We start from the raw sequence: 24,774 nt of genomic DNA on the forward strand, positions 1-24,774 counted from the left end.
TTCTATTCTTGCCTCAAGGAATTCTGCTACCCTTGGGGGATGCAGGTGAACATTAGGAAGTCCAGTCTAACATCTTTACACCACCAAACTATCTTTCAAGGATGTCTAGTTTGCTATCCAAAGAAGTCCAGCCCACTATCTTTTAACCTTGCAGGTAGGCTCAAACAATGAATACTTCTTAATCACAGGAAGGAAGGAGGGAGGCTGTGGTTAACCCTCATTCCCAGATTCTAACCTATCACATTGTCCCTGTCACGCTTCAGCTACACAACCAATCATGTTGTCCTCAACCCCATGATGTCATCCAGCCTGTTGTGTTCTTCGTTCTAAACTTTTAAAAATTAGTTAAGTCTTCAACTTCGGGTCTTTGGCTTAAAATTTAAGCAGTCATTGACCCATTTCTTATTGGCATATTCGTGCCCTGTTAAAAAAATATTATCTTTCTTGGAGAGAATGAGCCTCAGTCTACCTTTGCTGAATTTTACTCACCACATCCCCAATTCCATGGCGGCTGCCTTAGGTACTGCCTTCTACTGTCACTATCTGGAGAATCAGGAGGAACTCCTCCTCTGAAGACCCCACCTCAAGACTCTCAGCCTCTTCCCTTTCCTGCAGAGCTTCCTGTAGACAGATAAACCTGTATGCCATTTTACTACACCCAAATTCCCTCTCTCAGAGTCACACATCAACTCCCTTAGTCTCCTGATTCCCATCTTCCTGTCAGACAAACCCCTATATTTATAATTATATTCTACTTACTGGAATGATTTGCCCAAGGTCACACAGTTTTTAAGTGTCTGAGGCTATATTTGAACTCACGCCTTCCTGAAATTAGGCCCAAAACAGGTAAGAGAAGAACCAAAGGAGAGTACTATCACAAAAACACAGGAGAGACTATCCAGGTTGAAAGGGTTCAACAGTGTCAAAGCAGCAGAGGTCAAAAGCATGAAAATGAAGCATGAAGTGAAATGAAAAGAATGCTACAATACTATTCAGGGCACTGGGATATCTGAGTTCTTCTCTGGGCTTTGCCACTAGTGAACTGTCTGACCATTTCACCTCTCCAGCCCTCAGTTTCCTCATTTACAAAATGGACTTGAATTAGATAATCTCCAAGGTCCATTTCAACTCAGATTCTGATTCTACTTTGGCCCTGGCAAGACCAAAGACCCCTAAATTTAAATGCTTTCTTTCTTTTCTTTTTTTTTGGGGGGGGGGTGGGGGGGAGGGAGGAGAGTATGGGGGAAAGTAGTAGTTAGGGAAGGCAGGAAGTTAATCACCCAAGCTATAGCTCTTGATGGTATCTATGAGGTCCTGGGAAGTTTTCACATTTCCAACACAAGTGATTAGTTACAGCAACAAGAGGCACATGAGCGACATTGATGGGGGAGGAAGGTGGGGAGGAGGTCTCACATACCTTTCCTGCTTCCACCAGTTCTGCAATGTCATCCAAATACACACCACTGGGCACGAAAAAGGCCCATCGATAATGGACTCCTTGACAAAAATGCTAAGAAAAATAAAACAAAGAAATGTCAAGTACAGGAAAAGATTTCAGAATGACTGAAAATGCATTTTGAGGAGAAAACATGGGAAAAATAGTTGCTAGGTGCTAATAAAGCAAGCCCTGAATATACAAAACCAACAACCCATTCAAACTGGTATTTAATCACACAGGATCCTTTACTACATCTTCAATTCAAGAAAAAGAGTAAGTGAATGCATGAAGTTTATTCCTATAATGACATATACTATCAGCAGTTATCAATAATCTCTTAATTGCCAAATTTCATTAACTTTTCATTAACTTTTCAGTTTTCATGCTTCTTGACCTCTGCAGCTTTGACACTGTTGAACACTTTCAACCTGGATATTCTCTCCTGTGTTTTTGTGATAGTGCTCTCCCGTGGTTCTTCTTTTACCTGTTCTGGGCCTAATTTCAGGAAGACCTGAATTCAAATGTAGCCTCAGACACTTAGTAGCTGTGTGACTCTGGGCAAGTCACCTAACCTCTCTGTGCCTCAGTTTTCTCACCTGTAAAATGGGGATAATAATAGCATATACCTCCCAGGGTTGTTGCAAGTGGCTCAAATTATATATATATACTCTCTCGGTGAATTCATTTGCTCCCACTAGTTTAAATATCTTCATAGAGATGAATCCCAAAGCTCTCTCAGTGAATTCATTTGCTCCCATTAGTTTAAATATCTTCATAGAGATGAGTCCCAAAGCTATATATTCAGCCCTAGTCTCTCTCCTGAGTTCCAGTCTCACATCACTGTGTATTGTTTAATTGGGAAATGGTAATTTCTCCAAGGATATCCTGTAGGCATCTCAAAATCAACATGTCCAAAACAGATCTCATTATCTTTCCCACTTCCCTGTTTCTGTTGAGGGTACTATCATTCTTCTGGTCTTCCAGGTTTGCAACCTCACAGTTATTCTTGACTTCTCACTTTCACTAACCTCACATCATCATCATCATCATCATCATCATCACCATCTTCACAGCTAGCATTTACATGGCACCTACTATTTACCAAGCACTGTGCTAAGCACTTTATGAATATTATCACATTTGATCCTCAAAACAACCCTGGGAGGTAGATACTATTATTATCCCCATTTTACAGCTGAGGAAACTGACACCAATAAAAGTTAAGCAACTTGCCCAAAGTCATTCGGATATTAGTATTTTGAGGCTGGATTTAAACTCAGGTCCTCCTGACTCCAGGCCGAGGACTCTATCCACTGCATCACCTAACTACCTATTTAACTAGCTGTCAAATCTTGTCAATTGTATCTTCAGATCTCTCATGTTCATCACTTCCTCTTCAGTGACGTAGCCACCATCTTACTTCTGGCCCTTACTGCCCCTCACCTGGACTACTTTATGAGCCTCCTAGCTGATCTCCCCGCATTCAGTCTCTCCTCTCTCTAACCCATCCTTCTGAGACGTGCCAAAAAAATATTACTAAATTATAGGGCTAATCCTGTCACTCTCCTGGTAATAAACTCTAGTGACTGCCTATTATATCTGGGACCAAATATAAACTCTCCTGTTTGGCATTTAAAGTCCTTTACAACTTGGCTCCAACCTAGCTTTCCAGATTTATTAAAAATACATCACCTTCCTTCACAGACTCTGTGGTTCAGAAAAACTACCAGTCAACAAGCATCTACCCAGCCTTTGTCTTCCTCACACAACATTCTACCTCCCATCTCTGTGCCTTTGTCACCCTTCTAATCCCCCTCCCAACCCCCACCTTACTCTATCTCTTAGAATCCCTAGTTGACTTCAAAACTCAGTTCAAATGCCACTTGCTATATGTGAAGCCATTCCTTATTCCCTGCAGTGGCCACCCCACTCAAATTACCTTGTATTTACTTTGTCTACACTTCTATGTGTAAATGTTGTTTCCCTGATGGACTGGAAGCATCTTTAGGGCAGGATCTAGTTCATTTTCTGTCCTTTCATCCCCAGTGCCTGGCATTTAGTAAATGCTTTTGATTGATTAATTCTATGCACAGGTTTTGTGTATTATTATCAGTGAGAATTTCTAGGTCACAGGTTTGAATTTAGCCCTCAATCTACATTTTAAAAAAAAAAGTATTTCCAAGATAAGAATAGCAGGGAAAGTAGAGTCTCATTACCATTCTTAGGAGGGAGGAATTTTCATCACAAAAACCTTAACTCAAGTTGATAAGAACTAATAGTGTCAGAGTGGCAGGGGCAATGGCTTCTCCTACCTTAAATCAATAACAGGCTAAGAAATGTCTATGGGAGGAAAGTATTATACCTAAATAGCTATAAAGGCTTTCCTCAAATCAACATTCATTTATTGCCTACTATGTACAAAGCACAATTGTATACAATCAACTTCTCAGAGCTAAAATCAGAATTAGTAAAAAAAAAAAAATTGTTTAAATTGAACATTTGAAATGACATAACCCTGAATTACTTTAACAAAACACTGTAACTTTTAAAATGGAAAACATATCATAAATAACATAAACATCAACTATAATAATTTTACCCAATAATTTAAGTAATGTGAATTAACTGCCAGTACAGGGAGTCTCAAAGAGCCCAGAAAGCATCTTCATCAGCAAACAACTGACTTACTTGACAGAATTGGTTGCCAAAGTCAACACCAGGTCAGAATATAAATTTGTTTGTAAAACCTTATGAAAAAGGATGATGGACAATTCAGAAGCAGTTATTATCTCAAAGAGCAGAGTGAACCAAGAGAGAAAACCAGTTTAAAGAAAGCTATACAAGCTACTCAACTAAACAAAATCACCCCCAAGGACAGCAAAAGACAAAAATGAGAAGAACTACAAACACAAAAACAGAAAAGATTTCTGAAAACTATTTTAACAAACCCTATTTTCCATAAAGGGTGGTAGAACCATCACACTTGGACCCTAACATAATGACATGTTTATAGAGGAAATAGAATTGGTACTAAAGAGAATAAAGATGTAAAAGGCAACAGACTGGACCAGGTACATATCAAGGATATCCGAAGGAGGGGAAGATACCAAAGGTGTGGGGAAAAAAATCGCAGACCCGAGTCAAGTGACTTGGTTACATAGCCAGTAGGTGTCAGAGGTGAGACTTAAATCTAACCTTCCTAGTTCCAACCCAATTTTCCTCCCATTGTACCACAATGCCCTCTGTCTCACACAATGTGTGTTTGCAAAATTATAGACAATAAACAAGGTTTACTTGTGATCTCAATACAAGGAGACAAAATTGACTTAACAGGTATCACTCAGACTTAGGGATTGGAATTAATAACCAAAATATGACTATGAAATAGTACATATTTTATTCAAAAGGAACTGAACAGATAAAGGGAATGGTATTATTGATTAAGAAGCTGTATTTACATAAGGAATTCAGGATCTAGAGAGGGGAAGCATGTTGACTAGAACATGACTGAGGATGTATGGCAGGAGTAAAAAGCAATGTTTTTGCTTTTTGCTTGGATTGATGGAATAACAACAACAGAGGAAGGTGATATGGCAGAAGTTCTCAATTACAAATGACCTAGAAAAAGAAGGAATTAAAAGAGGAATTCAGGAAACAACCCAGACAAATCTCATTTCCTTTTCTGAAAAGGTCAGTAGATAAGAGGAATGCCATTGAGATGGTAGGTCTGGATTTAAAACATTTGCCAATATCTCTCAAATTACTGCTACAGCTAAGATGGTGAAATGTAGGCTCAATCAAAGTACAGTTAAGTACTTTCAGAATTGGCTGAACAATTAATAGGTGGCTGTCAACTTGGAAGGGAGCCTCTAGTGGAGTGACCTAAACATCTGTCCTCATTCTCATTTGGGTCAACATTTTTATCAATGACCTAGACAAAGGTACAGATAGCAAGCTTATTAAATTCGCAAATGACCTAAGCTAGGAAGGTCAACTCATACAGTGAATAGCAGAATCAAGGATCTGAAAAGATAAAAGCTAGCTAGAATGACTGGCCAAATCAAAACAGATGAAATTTAACAGGGATAAATGTGAAATACTATACCTGAGTTCAAAAAATTCATTTCAATAGTACCAGATTTAGGAGACACAGTTAAACAATAATTCATGTGGAAAAGACATGGTGGCTTTAGTACACTACAAGTTCAATGAGTCAACAATGTGACATCCTATTAGCTGCCATCTTGATTCTGTGTTCAAAATGGGGCAGATGGTGATTCTGCTGTACTCTGCCCTTGTCAGACTGTATCTGGAATATACTGGGACACACACTTCCCATGGCCATGCTATGCCTCCTCCAACTTCAGTCCAGACCTATAAAGAACTGAAGTTATCTTCTGATTGGTAAGCATTTCAGATGCCCAGTCTCAGGCCACCACACCACTTTCCAGGCATCTCCGTGCCATGTTACATGTATGTACTCTTCTTTGCCCTACTTTCCAATTAGAGTCCTGAGAACACTCATCAAATCAGTACTACCAATCTTGGCAAGGGCATCTCAATGAAATGCCTTATTACTCTAATCACCATGCTCTCTGACTTCTCTCTCCAAATCAACACTTACCGATCACCACTGCCATATACGTTTCGTGTTCCTGTTAGATTGCAAGCTCTCTGGGGGCAGGGACAGCCCTGATTGCTTGTATTTATGTCCTGTCCCAGGCTTAGCACAATGTCTGATACACATTGTGTACATGATGTGTAACTTCTATGTGTAAGTTACATATAGAAACTTACACACAGAAAGTGCATTCTAAACTTTTTTTTCATTTTTACATTTGCTCATTAATTCATTCATAATGTTCAGTTCTGAGCACATTTTGGGAAGGACAAAGACAAGATGGACTACATGCAGATGAATACAACCAAGAGGGTGAGAAAAGTGGAAGACTGAGAAACAGGTAATGGAACTCGGAATATTTAACCTGGAAAAAAAAGATGACTTTGGGGAGGTGGTGTAGCAATAAGTCTCTTCAAGTATCTGAAGGGCTGTTACATAGAAGAGGGGTTAAACTTATATTGTTTCTTCCTGAAGGGCAGAAATAGGAAGAGTGGATAAAAGCTGCAGAAAGCAGATTAAGCCTCAAGGAAAAAAAATTCTCACCTTCCAGACTACAGGCCATTCACCTACAGTTGGTAGAAAACAAAGGGTACCAGCCCATGTCCCCCCATCATCCCGTGGATGCAGCCTGTGCTCGGTTCTAGTCAACCTCTTCTTTGGGACCCCCACGAGGCAAGGAGAGCTAAGCTCCTTGCCAGCAGGAAGCAGTTTCAGAAGCTGAGACCTTTGCCCCTTTCCCCCAAAGATTTTGGGTCCCATTTGTTTGAGGGGGAATGATGGGGTAATGAGCCCCAGACGTCTAAACAGAAAAGACCGTGGCTTTGAAAGCAACCCACCCAGTTGCTGAATTTTCCAGCAGCCCTGATCACTGGCACCTTCACCCAAGGCAACTGGCCCACCCCAGACCACCTAGATCACCTGATTAGCTTATTTGACTTTCCTTTCCCTGCTGCTCTTGTCCCACCCCAGACTACCTGCATATACTGACCACTCTTTAATCCCACCTAGATCACCTAATTAGCCTACCTGATGTCCTTCCACCTTAGCATGTGGCCCATCCCAGACTATTTACCACTCCTTAATACCATCCGATCCAGTTAACTGTCCTTTTTGTATATAAGCATCAGTTTCACCCCTATTAAACTGCATGTTCACTAGGAACCCTGCCAGCTTCTTTCTATTGAATTGTTTATTGTTGTAATGACAATAAACTTTGCCACTGACGGGAAAAAAAAATTCTCCTCAAAGAGAAAGTGGGTTCCCAGAAGTACTTGAGCAGAGAGGCTAAGTGACATTTGCTGGGATTGTTACAAAAGGAGCTTCTGTCCAGACACAAGTTCTAAGTTCCCTTCCATATTTGAAATTCTATGAGCAAATACACCTCTAAGACTGCCCTTAGAAATGGAGGTTTGATTTTTTTCTAAACTCCCTTGGAAATCAACTGAGAGAAGAGGTATTATGTCACTCTGCCATGTGTTTTGGTAATTCCTTAATGCACATTACCCTGGCAAAGTGAAACTCTGATCTAAAAAATAGCAGAACTCCTTTAATACATTTTCCAAATGCTTGCAAGGACTCTTTTCCCTTTTTCTCCTTCTATAGTTATAGGGGAGGGAGAGAGTGAGCCAGCAAACTGGTGGAATCAGGGGAGTCCTGGGGCATTACAATGAAGTTTTAACTGTATGTATTTTCAAGATGACATAAGAAACTACTTAAAAGCATTTCCCTGGTGAGAGATTACTGCTATTGGCTTTCAAATAAGGGGGAGGAAAAAACAAGTTAAAGAAAGCAGTATTTGTTTGGCTCTCAGTAGAATGCTCGGAAGGTGGGCATGGCAAGAGGCCAGGCCAGGTGATCAACAGTGAAACTGTACAGAAAATTTACATTCTGATTTAAGCACCTTTAAGAACTTCTGAGCTTTGTAAAAGTATAGAGACAGAAGAGACAAAGGAGAAGTAAGATCCCTCTTCCACATACACACAAATATCTTCCAGGTAGGGCTAGGTGGTATGTACTGTTCATGGGCAGGTAAATGAATTGGGGGAAAATAAAGAATCTCTCAGGTTTTTCAGTTGCCAATACCTATGTGCGCTTCATGTGAGCAGAAGACTCTTCTTTTTTGTCTTTCTCTATTTCTTCTATGTCAAAGGTGCTTATCACTAGTTGGCTTGATTGGTTTAAGCATTTTGCTGAGGAGACTAGAGTCATGAATTCAAGTCTCTTGGGAATCCAGTAAGCTTCCAGAGAGAAGAGGCATTTTTGTTTTTTTCTACCATCTCAGAATAGGTTTTGCTGTTGGCAGGGAGCCTAGTCAAGAGAATGTGGATGCATCAGCACATATGCTCAGGACAGAGAAAACAAGGCAAAGTATAGACTGGCCCTACAGACAGTGGGCCAGTTCCTTCACACTCATGCTAAAGGGATAGTATGTGTTCTGCATAGGGAAGAGGGCAGAAGATTTTATAGTAAAGGCAAAGGAGAAAGAAGAGCTTATAACCTAGAGGGGGCAAAGACATAAAGAAGTTTTGGTTGAGCTTTGGGAAGTTACAAACTCAGCATCAGATACTTCTCAAGTCTGCAAAGCATTTTCTTCCTACCTTCAGTGCCTTAGAGCCCACGGTAAATCCTGTTTGTACCATGCCATCTGCTATTCCGAGCTGGTCTATATTCAGCAGAAAAGGAGTGACCAGTGTCACATATGTGGCACCTGACCATTTCTTGAGATATTTTGGAGCCCAATCTTCAGTGCCTCCACCAACATTATCTAGGACAAAGTCAAACCTAGAAAGGAGAAAAACAAGAAAGTCTGGTAAACCTTCATTCTGAATGGTGGGGCTAAGAAGCAGCTGAGTGTACAGTAACATTTCTATAACCAAGGAGTAGAAAACTACGTGATGGGTTTTGCCACATATACTTCAGTGACAATTAACAGATAAATTTGCTGAATGTAGCTCTGATATCCAATCTCTACTGTGTGTTCACTTTAAGTGAGAGAGATTTATTTATGTGCTGGGACTTCTTGCTTTTTTCCCCCAAGTGTAGAACATTCAAGAATAGGTCAAATGTGACCCACTGTGTTATTTCATTTCTAATACATTTAAGGACTGGAAATAACCAGGGGTGCCGCCATCCGCACATGAAACTCAAGTCACTTTCTAATATATACTTTCTAATATACACAAAAAAGATTTTCATTCTCAAAGGACATCTAACCATTGTCTTCCCTCTTAGGATCTGCTTATAAAATTTGACTTCCTAAATTTCCTTACATTGGGTACTTGTCTGGCTTCATGTAAAACATCACTGGTGAATCCAAGTACCACTGCACAATAACTGAGATGCTTCACATTCCCCAAAGAATCACCAAATATCATTATCATAGAACTTAGAGAATACCATCTAACAGTGAATTCCTGGATCAAGGATGTTTTCAATGCTTTGCATGCTGTTCCTGGGTTTGGGTTTTTTTTTTTAAATATTAACAGTAGAGGTTCTGAAGTAGGCTACAGATACTTAAGATCATAGATTTATAACTCGAAGAAGCCTTGGAAGCTTAGTTAAAATAGCACAATTTTTACAGATAAGGAAACTGAGGCCCAAGGCCCTTGGATCTTGCCCAAGGTCACTCAGGTAACAAACATCCAATATAGGATTTGAACCCAAGTCCTCTGCTCCAAAGCTAGTGCACTTTCCACCAGACCATGCTGTCCTAATTTCATCCAACTAGGAATATGGTTTCTAAATGAAATCAAGAGTTACATATGGTCCATAGATCAGTTCTTCATCACTGAGTTAGAAAAAAATACTGGGTCTAGACCCAAAAGATCTGAGTCTGAATCCCAATTCTGCTATCTGCTATCACGTGAAGGAAAAAGTCCCTTCACTTCTCTGGGCCTCAGTTTCTTCATCTATAAAGCTGAACTAAATGATCTCTAAAGGCCCTTCCAGTTTTATATCTATGATCCCATGATATATCAAGGCACACAAATCCATTCAAGGAGCCTGGTGTGCATCCAATACATATGGCCCTAACCATTTCACTGTACAAAAGGGAAGATCACATGATCATTTCATACAGCTACAAGGATTATAAGAGCACAGGTTTAGAGCTGGAATGATCCACCAGTCCATCCTCCCCTCCCCTCATTTTATAGATGAGGAAACTGAGGTCCAAGGAAGTTAAATGACTTGAGCAAAGTCACACAAGTAATAAGTGGTAGAAACAGGATTAAAACCCTGTTCTTTGACTTCAAGTCAGTATTCTTCTGCAGCAGACTTCAAAAGATGTCTACCAGCAGATTGGCATGCTTGCTGGTTAAAAAGAAAAAAAAGACAAAAATTGCTTTTTTTCATAAATCGTTTTCCCTTCCTAGTTTCATCAAATGATAAAGTCAGATAGTGGAACTCTTGAAACCTATTACTGATTCTGCACAACAGTTTAAGTCACTGTATGGGGACAGTATAAAAAGTGGCAAACAAAGGTTACTGAATATCAAGTCTTGTGGATTGCAGTTTAGTTAGACTAAAGTGACCAGGACTGGGGAAGGAGTTGCTAATTTCTTAAAAGGAAATACTATCTGGAAGTTATTTCATTCTCTTGAAAAATAATTTGTGTCTATAGTCATGTATCAAATACAAAGCAGACAGGCTATCAGCCTGGGGCAGTCATACTGGTCTTATTCCAAAGCTGCTTTCCCAAGGGTCCCAATAGAGGAGTGGCCATGAGAATGGGCAGCTCAGTCTTATCACTATGTAAGAGCCCAATGGACCAACCAGGGGCTACCACTGCTTTCACAGACTCACACCCCTGGGGACCGGCTTGGCATTCCTGGGTCCTGCCGTACGGCTGAGGGATATCAGGAACAGAGGCCTCCATGGCATGGGCTTCAAAGGGAGCAGTGCTGACACAGGCTCTTTCCTCTGTCCTCTAAGATTGTGGGCTCAGTCATTCTTAGGAACATTTTATCAGCTCAAATGACATTATAACAATGCAGTAACATCTGTTTTGCCCCTGAAATCTAAGGCCCAGGGACTTTCCATCTGACTGGCAGCTGAGACTTTCCCCATCTGTTGTTTCCCCCTTAGAATGTGAGCTCCTGGAGAGCAAGGCCTATCTTACTTTTCTATCTGCATCCCCAGGGCTTCGTGCAGGAATTTGTACATAGTAAGCCCTTAATAAGGGCAGCTAGGTGGCGCCATAGTGCACGGAGTGCTGGACCTGGAGTCAGGAAGACTCATCTCAAGTTCAAATCTGGCCTCAGACACTTACTGGTTGTGTGACCCTGGGCAAGTCACTTAGCTTCCATTTCCTCATCTGTAAAATGACCTGGAGAAGGACAAAGCCTATCTCTGGAAATGGTAACATCTTTGCCAAGAAAACCCCGACTGGAGTCACAAAGAGCTGGACATGACTGAAAAGCAATTGAACTTAATAAATGCTTTGCTTGTGCATTCATTCCTCCCCATTTCTAAGGACCACCAGAACTGGTGGCAATGCTTCAGACCAGCAGCACAGATCCTTGGCTAGTCTGGCTCTCCAAAACCTTGACAAGTGAGGTCCACAACTAACCAGCTGAAGCAGCCTATGGCGGTAATTAAGAGACTGCACTACACATTTCTATTGGCTCGGCATCCTTGGGAAAGGCAGAGTGGGATCATGGACAGTGTGCTGGACTTGGAACGGGAAGAGTTGGCCTCAAATTCCACCATCAATATTTAATAGCTCTGTGACCACAGGCAAGGAACTCAACCTTTCTGAGCCTTGGTTTCCACAACCTCAAAATGGGGTTGATAGTAACAACAGTACCTACAGGAATTGTTATGAGACTCCAACGACATGGGTTATGTAAAGCACTTTGAAAACCTTATGTCTATTTATCATAACTGTACTACATCCCTCCAAGAATTGCTGTGAAGAAAGCAACATGTGAGCCTTAAAGCATTATAGAAACATGAACTACAAAAATAATAATAAATATCTGTGATCTGGCACAGGCAAGCCAAGAGTACAAAGATTCTCGTGTTTATTTTCTCATTTTAAGTGCAATGACAGTTGGTGTCTTTGTCCCAAGAGCAGAACTTAGAAAAAGAAAACCCTTCGAACCCCTTGGTAACACAAACTCTGGAACTGCTCGATCCATCACCTCTGCTTAAGTCTCTCACCTCGGGAAGCCGCTGACCTCACAACATTCACACAAAGTGCTTCTCCAGGGCCCTGCAGCTGAGTGGGGAGGGGTTGTATCTAGCTCTACATCTGGCATTTGCTTGGTAAACATCAAGCAAACACACAGGACTTGAATGGAGGCAAGCACAGAACCCTGGCAGCTCTCCATGTTGCCATTTAAACACTGATGCTCTTTTTGTTTCTGTTGTGGCCTTATTATGTCAAAACACTAGAGAGGAGGGAAGGAGGGAAGGAGGGAAATATGCATTTAGTAAGCACTTATTACGTGCCAGGCACTGTGCTAAGGGCTTTACAAATATCACCTCCTTTGATCCTCACCACCACCCTGCAAAGCAGGTGCTATTATGCCCATTTTACAGCTGAGGATACTGAGGCACAGAAAGGTTAAATGACTTTCCCCGGGTCACATAGCTAATGAATGTCTAAAGCTGGATTAGCACGCAGGTATTCCTGATTCTAGGCCTAGCCCTCTATCTACTGAGCCTCCCTGCTGGACGCAAGAAAAGAACAGGGGGTATGCCGTTGACCATGTATTATATAAATGACACTGCTTCTTAGAGTATCCAGGTCCTATGGGGATGGAAGTCAAAGAACAGAATTCAGAGCCAATCTCATGCACCCTCTTCTCAAAAACTAGTCACAGTGTAATGATTTTGGAAAGGATGACTGAAAAACATGAGGCAAGTCAAATATCACCAGTAATTGCATAGAAATCACAGGTTGCATTAAAAACAGTAAAACCAGCAAACAAGTTAGACTGACTTCTAATGATAAAAGGGAATTTCTTTATAGAGACATCTCTCTAAAGCTATAACTACAGACCAGAATGATACTTGGATACCGAGTCATCCCAGACACAGGACACCCATGCTGTCTGCCCAATGCCTCATCTCCCATCTCCCCAGTGTGAAATTGTGTCCATACATACAGTTTCAAGGATTTCAACTGTTCTTCCACATTTCCAGATCTGTAATCAATTACATCATCTGCTCCAAGCTTCTTGACCAGGTCAGTGGCATCCCCAGAACAAACTGCTGTCACGTGGGCACCCCACGCTTTCAGTAACTAGAAAATAATTTTTTTAAAGGAAATAAAGTTTTAGGGATTAGAAATGAGTAAACATATGTCAGCTTAATCTCTGGAGGATATTAAGTGCCTAGTTCTCAAGACAATGAAAGAAGCCAAAAAACCAAGTAAATTTTTGTTGACCAAGAAAATCTCATGACCAATCCAAACCAAAAAAAAAAAATTAATTAATAAAAGCAACACCCACTGAGATTTCTGTAAGTGTATGATGCTCACATTTATCATCTCCTTAAGTCTGACCTTGCTGGCATAATGTACCCTAAACTGCGATACTGCTAACACTTGTGCACTCCTCTTCACTGAGAGGTGACTGCCTCAGGACAGCTCAAACACTCCCCAACACCTTCTCTTAGCTATTCACTAACAAATGAGGAGGGGCTTGTCATCTGCTGGAACAAGAAGACTTTCTAAAGGTTTAGTGAGAAAAAGTTGTGTTTTAATGCAAACAGAAAGGATCAGAGGATCACAGGTTTGGATCTAAAAGGGCCCCCAGAAGTTATCTAGACAAAGAATTTGAACCCAAGCCCTCCTACTCCAAATCCAACACACTTTCACTGTATGACACTGCCCCTGTAAGGTATACCAGCTAACTAAGCGTACCACCTCCCACATACATAGAGCAGTGACAGTTTGTGGATAGGTTGTAGGGAATCTGTGAAGTGGGGAAAAATTACATCTTTACTTTCATTAATCTCAAAGTAAAATTTAGCATTTCCCTTAATTATGATTAACAGCAACAGAGTAATATTAAAATTTATCAGACAGACAAAAAGGGTCAACAATCCCCTGGCTCCGAGAGTAGGCTACAGTCTAGAATTAGAATTAAACAGATATAAGAGCCAAATTCTAATTCTGTCAAAGTTAAATGGCAATAGTATTCCAGAAAACTGCTGCATTTTTTCTCCAGTGAATTACAGTGACTTTACAATACTTTTCAGCTTTCCTAAAGCTATGTAATTAGGGCTACCTGAAGATCATCTCCTATAACTAAGGCAGGACACAGTCAGTCTCACGATAACTAAAGGTCACGGCAGGTCAGATGTTGACCTTGCCTGTTCACGAACTTCACCAGAAACCTCTTACTCTCATAGCTCATACAGCCACAAAAAAGGGTTTTGAAAGCCTATGACAACTTCTCCCATCTCCCTCAACCTTGCCCCACGCCTACTTTCTCCAAGCTATAAAGGCCACTGTGTTTATATCCTGGCAATCTGAAAAAAAAAATTCAAGGATGAAATTGTCTAAAATGTATTTTGTTCAAGGGCTGAAGTCAAAAGCTGCTTGAGTATAATGGTAAATTGCTTTCAAAAGCAAGTCCCCAGTTAGATGCAAATGTGTTAGGAATGTGTTCCAGGATGAATAGCTCATTAGTGACCATCACTTCCCTAATATTAAAATAAACCTGAAACCATCAAGAAAAAAGGAAATTGCTTTCTAAGCACCTACTTACATTAATTTTGTGTGTATGTGTGTATATACACATACATAGAGAGCTATCTAAAGAGAGGAAGGAAAGAAAAGAGTGTGCAAGCGCACTAGAGGGAGCATGAACATTAAATCATTAGGAATAATTTATACCACGTGGTGAAACAATTCAATAAATTCTTGGCCCTTTTTTCCCTTAAGAACTTAATAGTTTTTCTCCCACTTTGAGCTACCTAGCACCTTCATTGTGTATACCTTAACAAAGAACAACTGGCCAAAAGGTTTAAACAAACAATTTCAATACTGGGAGTTTTTCTACCAATAGCCAAATTTCATATCTTCCCCTTCTTTCCAGGTTCTTTCCCTTCCTATTTTTTCCCCTTTTTATTATTTGAATGAAGAAAAGCACCTGGAAATGTTAAGACATTCTACATAAGTAAGTTTTTCTCCTTGAAGAATCACACTGGGAAGAACGGGTAATGTGTTATACTCCCCTTCTTCTCTGGGCTCTATAGGATGTCTATAAAATGCAGATTTACATATTTAAATAAATTACAAGGTAAATATAATACTTACCTGCGTAGCAAAGGTACCAATTCCACCTGAAGCTCCCAAAATTAAAACGCTGCAATGCAAAAGAAATTACAATCATTAATAATACATCCAGCAAGAATACAAGTCAATTAATTAGCGAACAGGCAATAATATTTTGTTGCTATTGAATCAGACACTCTAAGCTACTCCCTGACAATCTGACAGTTTTGTAAGGGGCACTAATTTAAGGTCACTAGGATTTACTGGACTGGGTACATTTACCAAAAGATACTTTGCTGATTTTAAAGAGCTGATATGAGTTCAAAAAGCTTAACCTGATTCACAGTGTGAGCTGTTAGAAACTGCACTTGCAGCTACTGACTTGAAGGAGAAGGGGTAAGGTTGTATTTGGAAACTTCACACTGGAGGTCCTTATGAAACTTCCATTGACACAGATCACAGAAGGCTACTCAGTAGGTTTTTCGGTACTACTATTAACACCAACTTTGAATTAGCCGCTCACTCTGAAACAAGAAATATCGGTAGCTAACTTGGAATCAAAGCAATTCCTCTTTCAATTTTTTTCTAGAATAGTTAATTTCAATTTCAAAAAATTTCAGAATTTTAAGGTTGGACCACAGAGATCCTCTAATCCTAACCCTCATTGTACAAATGAGGAAACTAAGGAGCGGAGAGAGTCAACTGGCCTGCCATGGTCAAGCAGCTTTATCACCCTTCTAGGAAGGAGAAAAGTATTATTAAACCTATCTTACAAATAAGTATAAAACTATATCCACATTATACATACACAAAAAAGTCAGTAAACTGAACTTGACCCTGTGATGCTAACTAGGCACATACCCATGGAGACTGGAGAAGAGAAATTTCCATATTACACATTACAAGAATATTTATTGTCGCACTTTTTTTGTGATAACAAATAACTGAAAGGAAAGTGGGTGCCCATTTATTACAGAATAGCTAAACAAAATGTGGCTTATGAATGAAATGGAATATTATAACATGAGCAATTTGGAGAAACTTGGGAAGACTTGTGGGAACTGACAGAACAAAGCAAGCAGACCCAGAATAATTATTGGCATGATGACCACAATAATGAAAAGGGAAAAAATAATGAAAGACGTCAGATCTTTAATCAATGCAGTCTTCAGTCATGACTTCAGAGAACTGATGGTGAAGCATGAGATGTAATGGACCATGCAGGTGGAATGAAGCATAAATTTCAGACGTGGACAATACTGTACATATTTATTACTAGGAAGATTTCTAGAGGGAAAGGATGGGTGATGGGATGAGTCACTTAAGTGACAGTAATGTAAAAAGAAAAAAAGGATCAGCTACATAATTTAAAAATATCCACACGTGAGATATTTTACATACTGGCGTGTTCTTCTCCACAGGAGGTGCAGTTAAATGAAATCAGCATTCAAGGCCCTCTCTGTTTAATCAGGCCCATTTCTTTCTTCAACTTTATTCCCTACTCCCTACACACACTCTGCTTCAACCAAAATGGTCTACTCATTATTTCCTAATCACATGAGGCATATTCCTGCTTTCATGGCTTTGCTCAAAGATTCCTTTTCCCTCTTCCTTCCCTTTCCCCAAACAATCTGGAAGTCTTTTTCTTTTGTCTTTGCACGTCCCACCTCTCTTCAAGGTCCAATGAAAGTCATTTCTCTTCCTTGAAGCCCACTCTGCTTTTGATAATCACTGATTATATTGTGTATGTATATATGTATTTATGCATCTAATCAGATTTAGGGCTGGAAAGCACCTAAGACACCATTCAATCCAAGCACAAAAAGATAAATAATCTTTCGTGTGTGTGTGTGTGTGTGTGTGCGTATGTGTGTGTGTGTGTGTACGCGCGCACACACACACACGTGTCAAATTGAGAAATTGCTAACAATTGAATCACAAGAGGCAGTACAGTGTAGTGGAACTGGTCATGGAGACAGGGAGACCCAGGCTGAACTCCGACCTTTAATACCCGTGTGGCCCTGGGCAAGTGTTTAACTTCTCAAGCCTCTAAGCAACTCTCTAGGTCTATAAATTTCAGAGACAATATCCATCTCCACCGGTAGAAGCTACTCCTCACCACAAGCTCCACATAGCAACAAAATTAAAGTTCTAATCCCTAATTTATTCCTAAATCATATGTACAGTTATAGGCAAGACAACAGACAAACCTGGACCATCTCTCATGGCCAAAGTACCAAATGAAATGCTTGATCACCCAGCAAGTCTTTTTTTACTTCTACAACTCCCAGTGTGTTTTTAGCCCAAATATTGGTGAGCTTATTAAGATAAATTCTTAAACTCTTGGACTGTGATGGCAAATGTCATGGCACGCAATTTTATACAGTATGTGGGTAAGTCATGAAATAAACAGTAACAGGACATTTGATGTTAATGATTCATCACAATATCTTCCAGGAATAGCTTAGAAAACCCATTCCACATTTATCCTCACTCTACAAATGAGGTAGAGAGAAATCGTTACAGGTACAAAAAAATACCTTTGAGTGATTTTGTTAGTCAAGGAGGGAAAACCAGCCTCAAGCTCATTAAACAACTTGTTTCAGTCTAGTGTTTTTTGGTTGCTTCCCCCACTACACTGTTAGAGCCCCGGAAATTGGGCACTTTTTGTCCTGCTTTGTTTTTCAGTGGTTAGTAAAGAGCCCTGTAGCCCAGCAGCTCTTAATAAGTGTCTACTGAGGATGGCAATCCAATGAATCAAACCAGCACTCTTTTCTACTTACTTGGGAAAAAGTACTACTCCCCCTAGGTAAATGGTCACTGATCTGTAAGTCTGCATTTAAAATGAAATCCAGTAAAGGGAATCTTGAAATGAGTTTTCAGTCCTCAAGCTGGGACACCTGGATAGAAAGGAAACTACCCTATGTGAATGTAATGGATTAGTATTGTATCATAAGAAATGATGAATGGAGCCAGCATTCAGTGAAAAACAGCTAGACTGACATGAACTGATGCAGGCTGATGTAAGCCAAACCATGACAGAACAATCTATATGACTCTGACAATTTGAATGGAAGGAACAACAAAAACTCTGAACATTACAGAATTATAATGACCAAGCTTAGCCTTGGAGAAGAGATGAGAAAATGCACCTTTGTACTTTTGTGTATACGTGGGGTTTTTGGGAGGGTGAGGTGGGAGGAAGGGGTTGGAAAGAAAGTGACGGATGATGAGTGCACATGCTGTCAGTAGGCACAGAAAATGTCTTGGGTTTTTTTGGTTTTGTTTGTTAATCTTTGTTGTAAGGAAGTCTTGATGAATACAGGAAAGGAGATGACGGGTAAACAAAAAAAGCAATGAAAGTTTAAAAAAAAAAAAGGAAAGAAAAAAAGAAAGAAATCATCTGACTTCCAGGGAAACTCTTGATCAAGTTAGCTTTAGTTCTATTACTATCCATAATCTTGCCTGTCATTAAAATCCATGGAATCATAGAATTTTAGGACTGGAAAGAACCTTGGAGATAACTGGGCCGAATTCCCTTTCTGATGAGATCTGCTTTTCCAGACTACATTCTCATTCTCCTCCAAATGAAAAAGGACAAACCAGATCCTGGTCAAAGGACCTCCCTCCCAGTGTTCCCATCTAGACTCCGTGAAACCAAACTTGCATCATCCTTTCCCCTGGCCCTCTACCCAAAGTAGAAGAATCTAGATTTGGGAACTGACCATAATAGGGACGTGGCTGCTACAGCAAGGACATGTTACCTTCCCCAACCTGAAGAGCCTATCTCCCAGTCTTGTCTGGAGTGCTCAAAGAGAGAAGGCCTCAAGCACCCTGGGGGTCATTTCCATTTGGGGGCTGCTCCTCCAGTCTCTCAAGGGGACGCTCAGCAAAGCCTGAGCTCTTATGTGGAGGCTTCAGTTCACAATGCAGCCACCTGATGGCGCCCCAAAGTGCACAATGGGTCTGTTTATGGCTAACCTAGGGGATATGCTTTCTCTCAAGGTCCTGGAAGCTCCAGGCTGTGGAGGTCATTCAGAACATATATTTAAACAAACAAACAAAAAAAGTAAAAAGATCAGGGCTAAAGTACTTGTTTTGCAAACAAAACAAATGGCATGGCTAAATGAATTCCAGTGCCAGAAGGAAGGTGGTCCTTTCATGATTCTGAACTCCCACACTACACAGTGGGTTGGGATAATTACTAATGCTGGAGCCTCCATGCTCTTTTGAGAGAGACAGAAAAGACTGCTGATAGTTCCCAAAAGATCCCTTCAGATGGGTGTTCACTGGCAGAATATAAATGGTGAATCACCATCCTTCTGGATAGCTAGGTGGTGTAGTGAAGAGTATTGGTCTTTGAATCAGACTGGAGTTCAAATCTTGTTACAGCTGGGAGAGTGTATTCAAACCATAATTCATCCAACAGATATTTATGAAGCCCTTGTATATTACATGAAGGGCACTTTGTTGTGGTACATACACTGGAAGTGATGAGCACCATGCAACATCATTGGAAATGAAATTACCTATTGGATTCAGAATCAGCTGTATAGTCATAGCACTGAATGGTTACAACCAATCAAAGTGAATACCAAACTGCCAGGATAAATAGATGAGAGGCCACTGAGACAATGGCAGCTCCAGTTCAGCTAACTAGCGACTAGAAATGAATTGTTACAGAGGTAGGAAGAAAACCTTCATAGGACTATGACATGGAAGCCAAAGGAGGAGAGACTAGGATAGAGATGGGGTGGCCAGCTGGAACAAAAACTACAGGAAGTTCAGGAGGATGATGAATGAGAAAAGACCCTCAGATTTAGCAATGCAGCTGGCAAGTTAGTTGGTAACCTCTGGGAGAACAGTTTCAATAGTGTGATGGAGTTGGAAGCTGTATTATAGGAAGTAGAGGTAGTGGGTGTAAACTATTCTTCCTAGGGGTTTAGCAACTCAGGGAACAGAGTGACAGAACCATAGCTTGGGGGAGTAGCAACAGCAAGTGAAGGTTTTCTCCTTTCGTTTCCAATGAAAATAAATGAGATAATTTGGAGTCCCCTTTGGATCAGTCCATCAGAACTAGAACAATTTATACAAGAATGGCAAGATTGTCAAGAAAAACAACATTGTCAAAAAAAACTAACTCTAATCAATACAATGACCAACCATGTCTCCAAAGGACCTATAATGAACCACATTCCCTACCTCCTCACAGAAAGGGGAGAGATACCAGGTGTAGAAAGAGAGTTGTTCTTGGACATGGCCACTGAGTGCATGTGTTATGCTCCATTATGCTTGTACTGACAAGCGGGCCAGACTCTTAAGGAATCTGAGCACTTTAATGGAGGCAAGATGGATTTTTTTATACTGAAGACTGTGGGAACAGAGAAGGCGTCTACATGGAATTAAGGGTGGGAAGTGTGTGGTGAGAGGGCGCGTAAGTGGGGGAGAGAGACACCTGTAGATTTAGGGGGTAGAAAAGGACCTGAGAGGCCATCTAGTCTGACCCCTTCATTTTATAGATAAGGAAACTGAGACTCACAGAGATTAAGTCACTTCCCCAAGATCACACCGGTGACAGAGGCAGGATTTAAACTTGGGTCTTTCGATTCCACATGCAGCATTCTTTCCACTGGACTGCATTGTACTCCATCTATATCTATTACCTGGTCTGGATCCTTGTTGCTCTGATGTGCCAGCTTTCAGGTCACTCTTCCTGCTTGTGCAAAGAATTCAGAACCGAGTTCACCACCCTGTTCTCTACCACAATCCCTGACTTGAACTTTAGGTCTTTAATAGATAGAGAAAGAGAAAGAAAAAAAAAATATACACACACACACACAGATATAAATATAAAGATATATATAGACACAGATAGAAAAACAGATATAGATATAAACAGAGATGGATATAGATGTAGATATAAAGATATGGAGATAAATACAGTCACAGAGAGATAAATATAAAGATACATAGATACAGACAGACAAAGATATATTCTATATAGACAAAGATATAGCTATATATAGAGACACAGACAGATATAGTTATAAAGATATAGATATATAGATACATAGATAAACATAAAGATATTTAGATATAGATATATGCAGAAAGAAAGACAAAGATATATAGAAAGACATAAAGATATAGAGATATATAGACACAGACATAGATACAAAGATACAGAAATATATATGTAACATAGACAGGGAGATAGAGAGATAGATCGATAGATATGCCTGACATCCCATTTCAATAACCTTTTCAACTCCAAAAATAGTACTAAAATCTAAGGGGTGATTTAAGGTCTGCAAAGAGCTTTACGTGTATTTACTCATTTGCTCCTCACGACAACTCTGCTCTTATTTCCATTTTGTAGATGAGGAAACTGAAGTTGAGGGCAATTAAATGACTTTCCCAGGGTCACATAGCTAGAAAGCAGCTGTAACAAGATTTGAACTCCAGTCTGATTCCAAGACCAATACTCTTTACTACACCACCTAGCTATCCAGAAGGATGGTGATTCACCATTACTCAAAACTATGGCACCTCCATGATTCTATACTTAGAAGCTTCCTGTCAGGCAACAATTTCCTTTCTTGTCATCTTCCTTTTTGTTTTATTGCTCCTAAACCCAGTCTTCATGCTCACCACAATCTCTAATCCCTCTCTATCTCCCTATGCTTCCTTCCGTTCTCCCTGCTCTGGTCCTGGTCTCCTCTTTACACACACCTCTGTGGCTGACACCACAGAGTCCCATGACTCCCCTGCCCTGTTATCACATGCACTACACCAATCCTCAACTATAGACTACCAGTTGGGCACTGAGATAGAAAAAGAAGACATATTCACCTGAAGTCTTCTAGAACAGTAGTGTCAAACACCTAGAAATGGGAGCCATAAACCACACATAGGAATCCCCATGAGCTGCATGTTAACTTAGAAAACTACATATTAATATTCTCTATATTTTATTACATTTTCATTTATTTTGTTAAATATTTCTCAATTACATTTTAATCTGGTTCAGGCTGCAACTCAGGAGCGTTGTTTGACACTTCTGTTCTAGAAGATGTCTTACACAGAGACCACACAAAAAATTCCCTATTCAACTGATCACCCAACAGGCATTTATTATGCACTTACTATGTGCCAGGCCTTGTGCTAAGTGCTATTGATGTCAAGGTTTTCAGAAGCTTGGAGCTGGAAGGAACCCTCAGAAGCTATTTAGTACCACCTGTACCTGAATAGGCATTCTCTCTATAACCTATGTCAGTGGCTGCACAGTCTTTACATGAAGACCTCTACTGGGAGGGAAACCACTATAACTGTATTGGTTTCTACTTCACATCACTCCATTTTTTCCACAAGAGTAGCATGAGACTTGGTCAAACGCTTTGGGCCAAATAAAGGAAACTGTATCTAAAGCATTCCCTTAATCTCTTTGTCTCATGATCCTGACAAAAAGGAAATCAGATTAGTCTGGCAGGACCTGTTCTTGATGAAGCCACACTGGCTCTTTGTGATCACGGATTCCTTTTTTACGGGTTCACCAGTCACGCCTTTAATAACACATTATAAGAATCTGCCAGGAATTGAAGTAAAAGTTCACTGGCTTATAACTGACAGATTTGACCCTCTTCTCTGTTCTGAAAATCAGGACACATCCCTTTTTCTAGCTCTGCTGTACGCCTCCCAAAGCTCTCCAACAGCAATGACTTGCCACTATATCCAAATTATGCCACTTACAGATTATACTGCCCTAATTGTACTGAGCTCCAAAACACAACAAAGCCTCTTTGGTGAAATCAAGAGCAGCATCAAAAAGACTGGTCTTACTCTCTTACTAGAAAAAGAAAGTAAATTAAAAAACATATTGCCCACACTATGACAAATCTGTCATATAAGACATTCTACTTTGTAAAAAATATATATAGTATATAAATATACACATTGCACATATATTTGTGTATATATATTATATATATTTTCAATCAATTTTGTATGGCATACAGTCTATACATACATGTATATATGATGTGTGTGCACAGCTCTACTAAGTTACAAAGAAGTCTCAATCTACATGAATGGAGCTAGCTTTCACACCAGAAAATCCTCACACTAAGAAAATTGGAGATTTTTTGTATATTCATCCATTCACACACATCCATCTACTGATTCATCTATATAGTCAAATCAGACACTGTAAATAGGCAATGAGCTGGGCCCAGAGTTGAATAGGAAGTCACTGGGCTATGCAACATTTGGCAAATTACACAGCACTTTACAATGATCCCATAATGTAAAAGCCATCTCTTTAACATCAACATTATCCCAGTGATGCTATGTGGTTGTAACTCACTGGAACACCATGACCTTGAAAGATCACTGCCAAAGATTCCATTGCCAAAAGCAATGGAAAGGTGCATAGTAGCCAAAAGGATATTACTGATGACGACGTATATACCTTAGAAGTAGTGTAAAAGACATTATGGATGACATGGATGAACGAAGAAAGGTCATTGATCATACAACACTAGTGAAAGCTCAGGAATCAACAGTTCAGGTGCTAGTGTGGTACTCCTGAGTCATTAAAAGAAGTGGAAGAAGGCCACTAAGACATTCATTCTGTGAATCCTCCAAGGAGAATTTATAGAAAGACAGAAACATGGACGGGCTGTGATCTGCATCAGCAAAGGATTATCTACATCAGCAAAATGAGGAAATACATCCATCAACAGAGCTGTGGAAAGGGGGAGGATTTAACCCTGGGTCTGACACTTAACTCACTGTGTGGTGCTAAACAAGTCCCTTGACCTTTCTGGGCCTAAGTTTCGTTCTCTATAAAATAATACGGCTAGATTAGGTGATTTAACATTCTATGATTTAATAAACTAATGAAAGATCTATGTGAAATGAAAAATGGAGTGAGACCAAAGTCTGAATTTATCTTTGGACTGCTCTTTCATTTCTACCTGATTTTTTTTTCCTTTCTCTCTGGCTATACTTTAGATACTAAATCAATTTTAGTTTCTTTTCCATTCAGATTTCACCTGTTATTTAGCCCTTACGTGCCCCTTATTCCCTAAGTGCTTCGTGATTATTTATTCATTGTTACTTGCAACCCTAAGAGACACATCATCATCTTAACCATTTTGCTAAGAGAGAAACATGGGCATACACAATGAGTCAGCAGGAGATTAGGAATTCGATTTCTGAAACCTCAAGCCTTTGCACGGTGCTAGAACATTATGCCAAATGTGATGAGGGGGAGTCAACAGGGCATAACAGAAAGAACACTGGAGTCAGGAGACCTCACTTCTATCTCAGTTCCAACACTTAACTTGCTGTGTGTCACCCTTGGCAGTCATTTAATCGCTCCGAGCCAGTTTTCTCATCTATAAATTGAGGAGAGTGTATGAATTGGTACAGAATAAAGTAAGCAGATCCCAAAGAATGCTAGATACATGAAAACAATGTAATATA

The 24,774-nt window shown here is 40.0% G+C and overlaps 1 protein-coding gene across 2 annotated transcripts in view; it reads right to left on the minus strand.

Moving 5' to 3' along the window:
- RTN4IP1 (reticulon 4 interacting protein 1) overlaps positions 1-24,774 on the minus strand; it is a 63,682-nt gene that overhangs the window by 19,180 nt on the left and 19,728 nt on the right. For both annotated transcript variants that reach the window (XM_027855412.1, XM_027855403.1), the window contains exons 5-8: positions 15,331-15,379; positions 13,172-13,308; positions 8,657-8,840; positions 1,418-1,510 (exon numbers count right to left, since the gene is read on the minus strand). In XM_027855412.1, coding sequence (XP_027711213.1) covers positions 1,418-1,510; positions 8,657-8,840; positions 13,172-13,308; positions 15,331-15,379 — 463 coding nt within the window. The remainder of the gene's footprint in view (positions 1-1,417; positions 1,511-8,656; positions 8,841-13,171; positions 13,309-15,330; positions 15,380-24,774) is intronic.

This window comes from Vombatus ursinus, unplaced genomic scaffold, assembly GCF_900497805.2.
Source record: "Vombatus ursinus unplaced genomic scaffold, bare-nosed wombat genome assembly UNPS02000582.1, whole genome shotgun sequence".
Classification (NCBI taxonomy): domain Eukaryota; kingdom Metazoa; phylum Chordata; class Mammalia; order Diprotodontia; family Vombatidae; genus Vombatus; species Vombatus ursinus.